The sequence below is a fragment of the Amia ocellicauda genome, chromosome 12 (genome assembly GCF_036373705.1).
Source record: "Amia ocellicauda isolate fAmiCal2 chromosome 12, fAmiCal2.hap1, whole genome shotgun sequence".
NCBI classification, from domain to species: domain Eukaryota; kingdom Metazoa; phylum Chordata; class Actinopteri; order Amiiformes; family Amiidae; genus Amia; species Amia ocellicauda.
This window is the reverse complement of record NC_089861.1, coordinates 13,950,205-13,964,894: the sequence shown is the minus strand read 5'-3', so window position 1 is coordinate 13,964,894 and position 14,690 is coordinate 13,950,205. Positions and strand designations below refer to the sequence as shown.

At 37.8% G+C, this 14,690-nt stretch overlaps 1 protein-coding gene across 4 annotated transcripts in view; it reads left to right on the top strand.

Moving 5' to 3' along the window:
• Positions 1-14,690, top strand: part of inpp4b (inositol polyphosphate-4-phosphatase type II B) — a 451,889-nt gene that overhangs the window by 40,358 nt on the left and 396,841 nt on the right. For all 4 annotated transcript variants that reach the window (XM_066718396.1, XM_066718397.1, XM_066718401.1 and 1 more), the window contains exon 3: positions 229-293. In XM_066718396.1, the coding sequence (XP_066574493.1) occupies positions 229-293 (65 nt within the window). The remainder of the gene's footprint in view (positions 1-228; positions 294-14,690) is intronic.

The window sequence follows — 14,690 nt, the reverse complement described above, 5'->3', positions numbered from 1 at the left end:
GAAATCTTTAATGATTTTTTTCTTCTGACCTTTTAATACTAATGCGTTTTCTCTTAACATCATCAAGTGAGACCAGGCAAGAGCACTTCTATGAATCTTTTACGATCTACAAATATAGACAGATATCGATATAGATCTGTATAGTTTTGTTTTTCAGTTGTTTGTTTTTAGAGGGTTTTGTAAGCCATGTCTTCATTTTTTTTCCTTCTTCTTTTTGAATATTTACAGATATTATAGAGCGATGGTGTCGACTGAAAGGGAACCTGCTCTTTTTAATGAAAAAACCACTCCAGGTAAGTTTTCTTCCATCTCTATTTTAAACTAGATAAAGTTAATTGTGCCACATTTGTCTTTGTGCTTATCCTTCAATGTCTTAGAATCTTCCTAATATATTTAGTCTCCTTTAACATGTGCATGTACACTTGACAGTTATACATCGGACTTGATATTTTGTATTATGTGATTTCGATTTTTGTATTTTTTTTAAACCATTCATGTCTATGTTGTGTAAATGATGTTCCCTTTGGTGTATTTATTTGCTGATGTAACTTTGCCAGCTTTCTTAAACAAATTAAATAGCCTCAACCTATACATGTCTTAATTTAAAGATTCAAAGAAAGAATGATTTAACAAAACCTAATTTTTAGTTAGGACAAGCAATACTCAACCTATGCTCCTTCAGGGATAAGCATACAAGTTAATACATAAATCAACTGGCAATATCATGTTTTTTTTTTTTGGCAAAATCTAGCTGTCAGGATGAAACACTTTACAGGTTGAGTTACTTAATCCATCCACACAGAAACAGAGGGATGCATTGCCTGTTTCACGCTGTCCAATATATAGGTATTATTGAGATAAAATAATATTTCAAGGCTTTGAAGTGAAAGAATCATACCAAGGTGTAATTAAAAGTGTTTACTTACATCTCGCTGAATGGAAAGTTTGGGGTATTAACCCCTTTTCTCCCCCCTCTTGACTTTCCATGGGTGCTGTCTGTCCAGTACCTTAAACCAGAAACTGAAATAATTTGTATTTCTTGCTCCTCAATGATACAGTCAGTCAAGTGTTTTTTTTTTTTTTACCTCATTTACTTTCCCCAGGGAATACATTGAAATGTGATTTCTTTGTTTTTCTTTTGTTTTTCTTTTTCATTCATTCGTTCTTTTCCCTGGTAATAAACCAGTGCCTGCTCCAGTGTATTCAATTTGTTGTAAATTTGCTGTAGCTAAGTGCAACATTCTGTGCAGATATTGATCTCAGGCTTAGTTAAGGGAACAGTCCAAAGATAGAATTTCAGACAGTTTTGGCAGACTCCCACACCAAACATGGAACAGAAAGCTGTAAATCCTCTTGGAAAATGGAGCTGGTTTCAGCTTTTGTGCCGTTATGCGGTGCTTATTATTTTAACAGAAATCACATCCACATTAGACAGTCTAAAAGGACAAGTTGTCAGTCTATTGCCCTTTCACTTGACTTGATTATAATTATTTTTAGCAGTGCTGGTATTCTCTGTGTGCATTAGTATTGCTGATTCATAGTTGCTGTTGGATCTAGAAGGACATAAATAATGCAGGTGACTTTGGACAAAGTGGTACCACAATAAAAAGTAGAATGCATATGATGTACGGTACAGTCTGTGTGCAGTTAATGCACTGGTAATCAACAGGTATTTACTGGCCATTGTAAAATGCCATTTTATTCTAAAAGGTATCTTCAAGCTGACTGCATCGTTAATATTACCCTGCTTTACAGCATGATAACATTTACCCTCAAAGTCAATTTACACATTGACTGTATATATATAGAGTGTGTGTATGTGCGTTTGTGTATGTGTATATAATATTCAGGAGTATTTGTCCCCCACAATGAAAGTGAATATTGCAGGAAAGCAGGCTGTATTGCAGACTGAATCAACACTAAGCATGTACTTACTGTAATGGGGGCTTTCACCTCTCTGATAAGCAGATCTAAACCCTGTAATTCATTGGGAATGGAGCATAATGTAACTGGTCAGGCTATTTCAGGCACTGCTTTAACATTTGTATACAACTGCAGTTATTACCCAATTTATAGTTCTCCTTTTGAAGTGTGGTGCTTCCAAATGTCTGTTTCTGCAGATGGAATGCATTACCCAGATCAGATAAACTGCACTCAGTATTTTCAGACAAGATAAATGAGTAAATTTGCTTGCTGGTGCTGTCAATAATGTCAGTCTCTGTCTCTCTGCCCCCCCCCATGCTTGCAAAAGCTCAACATAAATTATTTGCATTCAATGTATATCATGGTCACTAATGTATTATTAACATCTGACGGACAATCATCAACATTTAATTGCACCACAACGGAATGGTACTTGAATGAACAGCAAAGCACTAATTATGAAAATAATACAGACAACTAAAATGATAATTAATTGCCCCACTTGAAAGCAGTTACGTTATCTGCAGTTCAGTTGGCAGTGCTTTTTTCTATCACTCAGAGAAGTGACTCAAATAGTGTACTGATTCAGAATGTTTCTTACCTCATTGGCTCGTAGTCATTTGAATGCCAAATTGTATAAAGTAAAACTCCTGCATGAAGTTCACTATTAAAATATATTATCACTTCACATAATAGACATTCTGACTTTCAGACATTCTGAACTATTTAAAAACCTTTATAAATATGCACATGCATCTCTGTCAGCTACTACTATAGACTTGCATTTTAGTGCTTATAGGCTAACATCCTGGCCTTTGATCTCCACCACTGACTTGCAAGCAATTCATATGTCTGATACAAAATGCTGCAGGCAAAATATACGTTCTTGATAACTTAAACAACCGACCAGTGATGTTGCAGCATACTAAACACACTTCTTTTTAGTGCTGAACAAGTGGTAGGAAAAGTACACAAAACATTTATATTCCACTGTTATTATTATGTATTGTTGTTATTATTATCATTATTATTGAAGAAAAGGGGTTCACTTTCCATAATATCTCATGCTTGTTAAGGTCCGTGATGGCAGTAGATCAGTCCCACAATGCAACATTGGCATGTAGCCTGCAAGATGTTTTCAATTCGAGCTCTACAATCTGATATTTTATAAATGTCACAAAGATATGGAAATACAAGGGGAGAGTGATATGTAAATAATAACCTATAATATTGTGATTTCTAGGTGACTGTAAAATGCTGTCAGGCCTCTGAGTGGTGCATTGTGTAAAAACCTCTGCCTGGCATGTGGGATGCATCTTAAAGGTTTGCTTTTTTTGAAATAAAAGTGCTTTTCATTACCATTATGTTTGAATATACATGTCCATTTCATGCTTAGTGTTATTAAATCCTAGGCAAAACCAAAATATCCAAATGACAAAATAAAGACAAATGCTCTACATAATATCTACTGTATGGTACCATGTACTATACACTCACCTAAAGGATTATTAGGAACACCTGTTCAATTTCTCATTAATGCAATTATCTAACCAACCAATCACACGGCAGTTGCTTCAATGCATTTAGGGGTGTGGTCCTGGTCAAGACAATCTCCTGAACTCCAAACTGAATGTCTGAATGGGAAAGAAAGGTGATTTAAGCAATTTTGAGCGTGGCATGGTTGTTGGTGCCAGGCGGGCCGGTCTGAGTATTTCACAATCTGCTCAGTTACTGGGATTTTCACGCACAACCATTTCTAGGGTTTACATAGAATGGTGTGAAAAGGGATAAACATCCAGTATGCGGCAGTCCTGTGGGCGAAAATGCCTTGTTGATGCTAGAGGTCAGAGGAGAATGGGCCGACTGATTCAAGCTGATAGAAGAGCAACTTTGACTGAAATAACCACTCGTTACAACCGAGGTATGCAGCAAAGCATTTGTGAAGCCACAACACGTACAACCTTGAGGCGGATGGGCTACAACAGCAGAAGACCCCACCGGGTAACACTCATCTCCACTACAAATAGGAAAAAGAGGCTACAATTTGCACAAGCTCACCAAAATTGGACAGTTGAAGACTGGAAAAATGTTGCCTGGTCTGATGAGTCTCGATTTCTGTTGAGACATTCAGATGGTAGAGTCAGAATTTGGCGTAAACAGAATGAGAACATGGATCCATCATGCCTTGTTACCACTGTGCAGGCTGGTGGTGGTGGTGTAATGGTGTGGGGGATGTTTTCTTGGCACACTTTAGACCCCTTAGTGCCAATTGGGCATCGTTTAAATGCCACGGCCTACCTGAGCATTGTTTCTGACCATGTCCATCCCTTTATGACCACCATGTACCCATCCTCTGATGGCTACTTCCAGCAGGATAATGCACCATGTCACAAAGGTCGAATCATTTCAAATTGGTTTCTTGAACATGACAATGAGTTCACTGTACTAAACTGGCCCCCACAGTCACCAGATCTCAACCCAATAGAGCATCTTTGGGATGTGGTGGAACGGGAGCTTCATGCCCTGGATGTGCATCCCACAAATCTCCATCAACTGCAAGATGCTATCCTATCAATATGGGCCAACATTTCTAAAGAATGCTTTCAGCACCTTGTTGAATCAATGCCACATAGAATTAAGGCAGTTCTGAAGGCGAAAGGGGGTCAAACACAGTATTAGTATGGTGTTCCTAATAATCCTTTAGGTGAGTGTATATATATATATATATATATATATATATATATAATATATACATACACACACACACACACACACATATATATATATATATATATATATATATACACACACATATGTATATGTCTGGAAAACAGCTAAAATGAGTTGTTTGAGAGGAGATTGTATGAAAGAACAGAAGTGTGACTTCACTGTGAAATTGTTTTCGGGGCTTACAGAACACATCATAGCTTTGCCGAATTGCTTTGGAAAGAGCTTTTCCTTTTTCACTTTCTTCCTCAGATCTGTATAAATGTTCCTTCTTGTGCAACAGACACTTACAATGGCTTCATCTAGCACAGAATTTGACTGAGCAAATAGAAACCTATCCAGTCCAGTCGTCTGAGTTTTAAACCTTTTTCTTTTCATAACTGGAGCTTTGCATTTGACTCACGAGAAACACAAGAATGATCTGTAGTGTGTGCAACTACCACCGCACGTTTCTCTTGTTATAATTTCGCTTTAATTATGCTCAGTGTTATTTATGTTCAATTTTCTGCCGGTTTCATTCTCTTCTGGAAAGGAGCAGCGAGATGCCCTTGTGGGCTCGTTAATCACTGAGGCAGGCTTTATGGGGTGAGATGCTCAACTGCATTATTTTTATCGACTGCTATAATGTCTGTAAAAGCTCTCTGGGAGGGTGCTTTTGGAAAAGACGCTATATAAAAGGAATTGCTCTGATTAAAGGTTGCCCTCACCTAAGCTGTTCTCCTAATGTGACTGTAGACTTCATTTACTTTCTGCTTTTTCAATGGAAGCGAATGTTGTGCTGAATCTGTTATTGGTCATAACTGATGTTTCATACAGCCAGAGCAGATGTCCCATGGTACACTTACAAGAGGGTGGGGGAAGTGCGTTCAGCCCACATTTTCTTTTCTTTCTCTTTTTTCTTGTGAAAAAGCCTGGCCTTATTTCTCTTTCAGCTTCTTCCATTTATCAACTCAATCCCTACTGTATTCTCACCTCCGAATAAAACTTTAACAGCATTTTTCAGCGAGCTAAGCTACAAAATAGACTACTGGGCTTCAAAATCTGATGAAGGACCAGTAAGTTATGCTGGATGAATGGGCTCATCTTCCACGTGACTCATAGCAGATCTGGGCCCCAGATGAATTATTTGGGATTGCAGCAGTGTTCGGAGATAAATGGTATACTGAAAACAAGTTGTAAAACCAGATTAATCCACTGTATCCCGTGTCCAACAAGCAGCAACGCTTGCAATGTTCCAGTCACTCACTACTGCTGGTATTGGTTTCATACAAGTTATAAAATGCACTCAACAGCTGAATACACTTTAATGGTTGCTTAATTATAATAATAAGGATGCATTGTTTTTCCTTAAATCCAACAGGAACAATAATAAACAGACCAAAACAAAGTATTTTAGCCTTAACATCTGAATATTACAGCTTTAAAATGCTGATGTCAGCAAACATTTGCATTGACCCATAGGAGAAATGTCTATTAATTTATTGAGAAAGTTAGCTCTAAATGAAGTGTTTATTTACTTTTTTTTAACAAATGGGTCACTGGGGTGTAATATACATAAACCATGCGATCAAGAAATTGGTGCATGGTAACATTTTGATTCTCCACCCGTCCACACCTTAAGAGATGTTGTGAAACACTGGGCATCAGAAATAAAACCTCAATATTTCAGAAAAAAATATAACAAAATAGGCAATATTGAAGCTAAACTACTCTGTTAATGTCGTGGTTATGCTTGGATTTATTTCCCATTTGCAGAGTGTGATTGATTTGTTTCTCTGAGTTCGTCTGTTTCCCTAATATGTTGTAAAGTATAACGAACAGTGTGAGTATGACAGTGGCTGTAAGAGCTGCTCCTGACAGTGTCCTCTGGGAGGCTGGAAGTGTCATGTCAACTGCTCTCATGCATATTCATTGTTCATTATTCACTAGCACTGCTGCATGTCTGTTTTAGACTGAAGCAGTTACAGGTGTCTTTTGAACACTGTAGCTGTGAATGCTAGTGAATATGTAGTCATGTTGAATGACACCTAAGCATACGTTATTAAATATGAAATACATCTCCAAAGCGGTCCAGAATCAGAAGGAACAGATGTAACATTTTTCTGAATTATTCTTGGATTCGCACTTTTGTTTTTAATGCATCAATTTTGTTTTACAATTTGTAGACTACATATAATCACTGATATATACCTAGTATATCTATTGAATATATTGTAGCATTGGCAGTGCTGGGGTAGATGTAGTGGGCTGCAGCAAAGTAATAAAAGCAGTGGGAGGATTTTTATGGTGCAACAGGCAACAAGTTTATTTGCTGATCGAAAAACAGCCTAAGGAATCTCTCGGCCAAGCCCATGCCAATGAGGTTAAAATAAAACCTGCCTCTTGTATATAATTCATTCCCCAATCTCCAGCAAGCTTCCCAACTCGCTCACAGGGAAGCCTGCCCCCTGTTTACGGACCGAACTCTGCAATAGGTTAATTTGATGGAATTACATAGAAATGTTTAAAGACATTGAATGATAATATGAATATGACTCAATTTTGGGATTATATAGCTGGTCTTGGTTGTCCCTTCTATGACTGTGTTTCTATGCTGGTAAAAAGCCATGACAATTGAGGTCCTATCATGACTTCATTAAAGTGGTATGGGTGGATTACAATTCCAGAGTGTTTAAGTGAGTACTGTCAAAAGTGTAGAATTGAGAACAAGGGCAGTAATGTTCAGACTGTACAATGCACTAGTTAGAGCTCATCTGGATACTGTGGGCAGTTCTGGGCTCCACACTTCAAGAAAGATATCGCTGCTCTAGAGGCAGTTCAGAGGAGAGCAACCAGACTTATTCCAGGTCTGAAGGGAATGTCCTACTGAGAGACTGAGGGAACTGAACCTTTTCACCCTGGAACAGAGGAGACTACGTGGGGACTTGATTCAAAATCATGAAAGGCATCCAGCTTTTCCAGATCAGCAGGGACACACTGACCCGGGAACACAAATGAAAATTGGGCTTCAGGACATTCAAGATGGAAAACAGGAGACACTTCTTCACACAGAGAGGCGTCACAATCTGGAACAAACTCCCCAGTGATGTGGTAGAAGCTGAAAATGTGGGAACATTTAAAAATAGACTGGATAGGATCCTTGGATCACTTAGTTATTAATGGACAACAAACGAGCATGATGGTTCGATTGGCGTCCTCTCATTTGTAAACTTTCTTATGTTCTTATCTCCTAAAACCAATACGGCTTTGCAAATTTTAATTCCAGATGTAAACCAAAACGTCTTTCAACCATGACCACCTAAAATAAGTAATATCCGTACCGCTACTGTAGATACAAATACCTAACATAGCAGTTTAAACTCTAGCTAGTTACAATGTAAACTTTGCCTATTCACACTATTATTATTTTTATTAAAATATTGGTCAACTCTAGCCACAATCAAGCAGTCTTGCGAGTGTGGTTTGCCAGTGAGTGAGTTAGTGCTGCCCTTGATGGATTGTCGTCGCGTTCAGGGTGTACCCTGCCTCGCCCCCCGTGGCTGCTGGGATAGGATCCAGCTCACCTTGACCCTGTACTGCATGAAGCGATTATTGAAAATGCATGGATGGATGGATGCTACATTAATTCCATCATGGACCAAATTTACGTCCTGAAGTACAACAGTGATTATGTACGGATTGCCTGTAAAATCTGCTGGACTGGTTCTCTCATGGAACAGGGCTGACCAACCTTGAGATCCTATCCATCAGATTTTATAGGTTTCTTCAATCAGATGAACGTCAATCATCTTGATGTGTTGAGACATATTTCTGTTATGTCATCGAGAGCTTGGCTGGAATGAATACCAGGCTCCTGTAGTTGTGCGGGACCTTTCTCTTGAAAGTTCCTAAATCTCACATCAATGGATTGTGAAGTGTTCCGATTGATCTTTTGTTAACATTGATACTTCGTGATACTTTATGAAATATGTATCATGTATTGGACAGATTTCTGCATCCAGTCAATTCTACATGCAGAAGCAGCCTTGCCCTCAGTGTGATAAAGCCACACTCCTTTGAGCTCTTACCTTTTAATATGCAATTACCTTTTTGTAATTTTGTGTATTATGTGTAATTTATATTAGCCTTCATCCCACTGTGTTTGGAATACCATGTAGCCACACTCAGGCAGCTTTTAGTTGCTTTGCTCCAAGTCTGTATGCTTCTCTGCTGATACACAAAGAAGCAAAACTATTATAATTCATAAATAGAATAGTGTTGTAAAACCCATTCAATTTCCAAATAACAGCAGCAGCACTTTTTTGTAATCTATAGACTTTAAACACGTCTCGGGAGTAGATTAGAAAATAGCTGTGTGTACTTCGCAGATGTGGAAATAAAAGAACTGCCAGCCATTCAAAAGTCTGAAAATATATGTCTGAAACAAAGAAGGAATTCCCCTCCCTTCTTTCATTCTTTTTTTTTCTTCTTTCTGTTAGGAATCTATGTTTTCAATCTGTTGGATATAGTGTATACTTAATTGGAAGGATAACATTTAAATAATAAGTTATTGGATATGTATAACACACAAATGTGCAACTGGTTGCAATTAAAGACTGATAAAGTATGAGTGGTTTATTAAGAAATTAATCACTCTGTACTGGTTTCTCTTCGGGTCAGTTAAAGCAAAAATTATTGTGTAGACATGATTTAATATACCATATTAGTACCCCAGTTTATTCTACATTATTGTCCTAGGACATCAATGAGAAAGAGTTAGAGTTATTTACCAATTCCTGTATTGTCCTTATTTATACTGTATTTGCTAAACTTTCTTAATATTTTATTTAAAAAACAACACTATTTATAATATATAAGACAATAATCTCTTGGAGGTTTGCTATTAAATCACTAGAAGACACAGAGCTTTAATGCTTGTGAGTTTATAAAGCATGCAGCGGACTCTGTAGCATTTTAACAATTAATCAGTTAAAAACAAGGTTTTTATTCCAGTGGTCCACATCAGTTGCATTTTGACTTATAGGCCTAACTGCATTAAGGAAGAATAAAACGTTCTGGTAATGATTGGTTCTTTATGAAGTCTAAAATGTTTTCTTAAATATCCCCAGAGACAGTTTTCAATATTGTGTGCCTGATTCTAAGCAGATTCATTATGAGGATGTCTGTCTTTGATTGTGGAAGAGGTCTGCCAACCTCCCCCCCCCATCAGCTCCAAAGACAAATACTGTCTCTAAAATCAATTTAAAATGTTGTCAGCATTGTGTGGCTATGTCTGGTTATGCCAATATGCAACCCTATTGGCATTAAGTAAATGAATGAAGCATGCGTCTGTAGTGGTGTTGCATTGCGCATACAAAAATAAAAATGAAAGTTCTGCCTAAACAGATGCTAGTTTTCAGATCAAATGGCCTCATCCTGTATGTTTTCACACTGAAAAACTGTTTTACTTATTTGAATAAGTAAATTAGTTGTCTCTGTTGCGAATTAGGGTATCAGATGCCACACCATCATCAACTCTCCTATTTTCAGCTGAAGAACTGCTAGGAGAATATGTTAAGACAGGCTTTTCAAATGCTTATTCTATTAAACAAATACACTTCATTTCAAGCTGCCATGAGTTTTAAATGTTTTGCTCTTTTATTTGGAATCCATCATTACCGATTTGTCTCCTTATGCCTTCCCAAAGTGGAACTGGTAATTGTTAATCAATTCTGCACACTGCTAAGACCATTGTACTGTAGATTAAAATAAGGATTGAGGAATGTTGTCCTGTAACATTGATACCTAGTCAGAAATGAGCATTTTCTTTGAAAGACACACACACACACACACAAAATCCCTGGCTTCTCTATTTGGAAAAAAAATGCATTTGCTCAAATTAAACATCATCCTGGGCACTGTGAATAATACATGAAAAGTGTATTTCTTCCTTTGAACATATTGCAATACTTGTTAAAGAATGAATATTGTTAAGGAACTTGGGAAACTGAGTGTCGGACTATTCTTATTTATCAGGTGTTATCAGCAGATAGTGGTTTTTAGAACAATACGTCTTCCTCAATCTGTGTGTAGGATCTTACTGAAGAGAAGTCTGTCGTATGGCTATAGGCCATAGTAGAGTAACAACCAGCCATTGAGGGTTGGTGCCACCCACATTCACAAGCGACGTGACTCCAAAATGATCAAAACTGGCAAAAGAAAACTTCACGAGGACACAACTGTAAGAGTCCCAATGCTACTTGTTTGAACTGTCTGTCAAAAGTTTTCAAAGAATAACCAAATTGATCAATCTCGAGAGTCTGTGACACCCCCCCACTTCCTAGTGACAGATTGTACACTTGGAGCTCGTTTAATGCTTGGAATTTTGCACAACCAGGAGAAATTTCCTTTCATCAGAATGAACACCTGAGGCTTTTCTCCCTGCCTGGCGGGAAGAAGTGAACATTATATGAACCACTTGGAAGTTGTACAGCCGACAACCTCTGCTGACAGATTTTCAGAACTAGCAACCAATACAGATTTCACAAGTAGCTACAGTGGAAAAGAAGACGCAATTCTTGACCAATCATCTCAGAGGACAACTCAATTTAAAACTAATTCACAGTACTAGACATCTCTTGTAAAATCAGGGTTGGCCAAAAGAGGGATTGACACCTGGTTTCAATCAGCACTTTAGCCCACACAAATTCTCAGGCTTTATTGTTATGTAAACCTTGAGATTACATTTATCTGGCATGTAAACACATTATTCATGATATTTTTAAACAATCCTTACATTCATAATTATTTAATTGGCTCAGTTGCTCATATTTAATTTCATATTGCAGTCTTATACAGCTTATAATTGAAGTAGATATGTCTGATCAATGGTTTAAGTGCCTGCAAATCTGTACATGTAAAGAGATATGAAATATGGCCCATTAACCAAACACTTTGATGACTTCGGTAATTAAAGAGAACAGAGTTTCACACCCCTGCTTAAAACCATGCCCCTTTTGAAGTACGTTATAAATCTACAGTTCGAAAATATCCACAGTATGGGTGACATATTATGTCCTCATATACACTGACCTGGTCATGACAACCCCTCAGACTTTTGTTGCGTGAAGTTGTGTGCAGTCCCATCCAGCACAACATATTGTCTGAGAGCGCTGTGTTTAGAGAGATGCTTACAACGATGAAAGATGGTGCAGAACAAAGCAAAATGATGCATAATACAATGCTGTAAAATAATCACTAGGATTTCACAATATAAACATATTAAATGCTTTAAAAGTCTCCCTCTCTCTTTTTTTAAAAACTTTTTAAAAAGCAATTTATATTAGCTGGATTGATCTATTCCTTAGGGGCTGCTGTGTCCTACAGTATTTACTCCAATGACACAGCTGAGGTTTTTTTTTCAATTGGAGACAGTCTGACAGCGCAGAAAAGACTTGGGATTCACTCCAATCTTGGAACTGGAGATACGCGGGCAGTGTTGGCTACCCAGATCGATTGGCTATTGCCTGGAACAAAGTGGCTTTAGCAGAAGCCTATTCTTTTTACTTCTAACATTTTGTCTACCTCCATCATAGCTGTGCTATACCTTTGGTCTTTTACGTGCTCTCCATGCAAAATGCAGTGATTGTAATTTCAGTAGCTGAGGATTGTCGAGCTGGAGTGTGCACTATATTGCTTAATGCAGTTATTAGATTTGTAAGTGGAATAAAGCCCTGTATCCACCATGATTACCTAGCATGCTTTCATGTTCCTTACGTATTGGTCTTTTACTCCGTTATCTAATGAAACACTTTGACTTTGGTCTCTGAAGATGAATGCATCTGCAAAGTGTGCAGAATTTGTTTTCAAATGCCCCCCCTCCCCACTTTCTCTTCTCCCCCTTCTGCTACAGCATGAGGTACTGCGTATTTCAATTTAGAAGTGGAATAAAAATGCTTTGCTAGTGATTAAGACTTGATAAAATTAAGCAGGGTTATGCTAATATGTTATTTTATAATTTTGCAGTTTGCATAATACATACTTTAAAAAAGGAGAGAAGAAAATGTCATGGCTTCTGAGAAGCTAATTCAATTGACACTGGGAGGACTGCTGGAGCTAAAACCCAAAGATTTGCTGATGAGTTGATTAGCATATAACTCTAGGGGAAAGGAGAGAAAAAAAGTTTCTCCTCTTTGTGGTGGAAAGCATTTTACAATAAGCTCTGAAGTTAGGAAGTTAGGAATCACTTTGAAAATAATGGGTATGTAAAAGAACAATCTCTGAACTCCTTTAATGGTGTTTATTTTCAGTAGAACTCTGCTAAAGTCCCGCAGGGTTCATGCATAATTTACCATCTCTAACGCAACTTCAATGCTGAAAAGGAGTTAGCCTAGTAAGCAAATGCTGCAGCACACAGTCTCTTTTTGTAATACTTGGATGTAAAACTGCCACTGTGTTTCTAGGTCTAGTGTCTTAGATTTTGAAATAGGCTTGTGAATCATTTGTGTGTGATTTTCTTTGTTATAGCTGTAGCTAGATTGCCATTAAACATTGTTTCTCTCACTGGGGCAGAACATGTTTGTTGTCACCTGATGTAAAAAGCATTTTTTTTTAAGGGTGGAAGAAAGGAGACCCAGAGGACAGTCGGTGTTCCTATTTCTGTAATATCTATAACAATGCAGTTAATATGACTATGAATATGAATAAATGGTAACACTTTACAATAAGTCTCCCTTGTTACAGTGTAGTTACGTAGTAGGTACTCGGTAACTAAATTTGTAGTTACTCATAAGAACATTGCAATTATGCATTATTACAATGTACTTAATGTGTAACAGTGATTAATGGTATATGTAATAACATAATTGTCTGGTATGGATGTACACCAGGAGGCTACCTTTGGAGCTATACTGGGCATGGCCCACTTTTTACACATTAAGTAAATTGTGTAATTAAGGAATTAAGTCAAATAATCAAAAGTAAATTATGGCTGGGGAAATTGAAAATTAAAACAAAGATAGGAGACAACGGTACAAGAAGAACTAGGCTGTTTATTGTTTGGAAAGCAGCAATATTTTAATTCCAAAATTGTGCATGTGCTCAGATAATGAAAAGGATTGGATTCGTCACGGCCGACTGTGACCAGGGTTTCCTACTGGGTGTAGCTTGCTGGGCATCTGTCTTGCTGCTGTTTATAAAATTAAAATATATAAAACTAACCAACAAATTACTGTAATAGGAAATGAAGCTCTCCTGCACTAATTTAAATACAGTAATCCCTCGAGAAATGTGAGAGTTGCGTTCCTGGATACTTCTGGATGGTTCAGTGGATCACTTATGGCCTCGACTATTTGGCGCTCTGAACAGTTCCCTGTGAGCTGGTGAGATTGGGGCCCAGTGTACCAAAGTACACTCACTACATGTAATACCCCTGCCCCGGCCACAACTAGGTGAAATTGTTTTTCGTGAGGCTGTCAGTGACAAAGAGGCACAGAAAATCATAAAACAATCAGACATCTTGATGACCTGGTCAGTGCAAGGAACGAAGCTCTGATTATAGAGCTCGCATGCATTCCCACCGTTATTTTTACATACAAATAAAATATCATCAATACATCTCACTGAATATTACAACATCCAGTTGAAATCGTATAAAAGTGGAACTTGGTTAGTTGGCCTGTATGGAGTTTGCATGTTCTCCCTGTGTCTGTGTGGGTTTTTTCCAGGTGCTTGGTTTCCTTCCACATCTCAAAGACAGACTGCTTTGGTTGATTGCCGTGAGCGTCTGTGTGTGTGTGTGCTGCCCTGCAATGGAGTGGTGTCTCTTCCAGTGCCTCCAGTCGCACCGTGACACTGTACTGGAGGAGGCAGTTATTGATAATGAAAGGATTATTCTTATAAAATGTCCTTTAACAGGACTAGGTGATGCAGAAGGTAAAATGATTTCCAAAAGGCTAGGTCCAAATCAGCTCACACTACAGATGAAATTGGTGCAATGATCTCAGATTAGCCCCACAGCAGGCATTAATCCACACCACAAAGCCACCGAACAAATCTGTTCA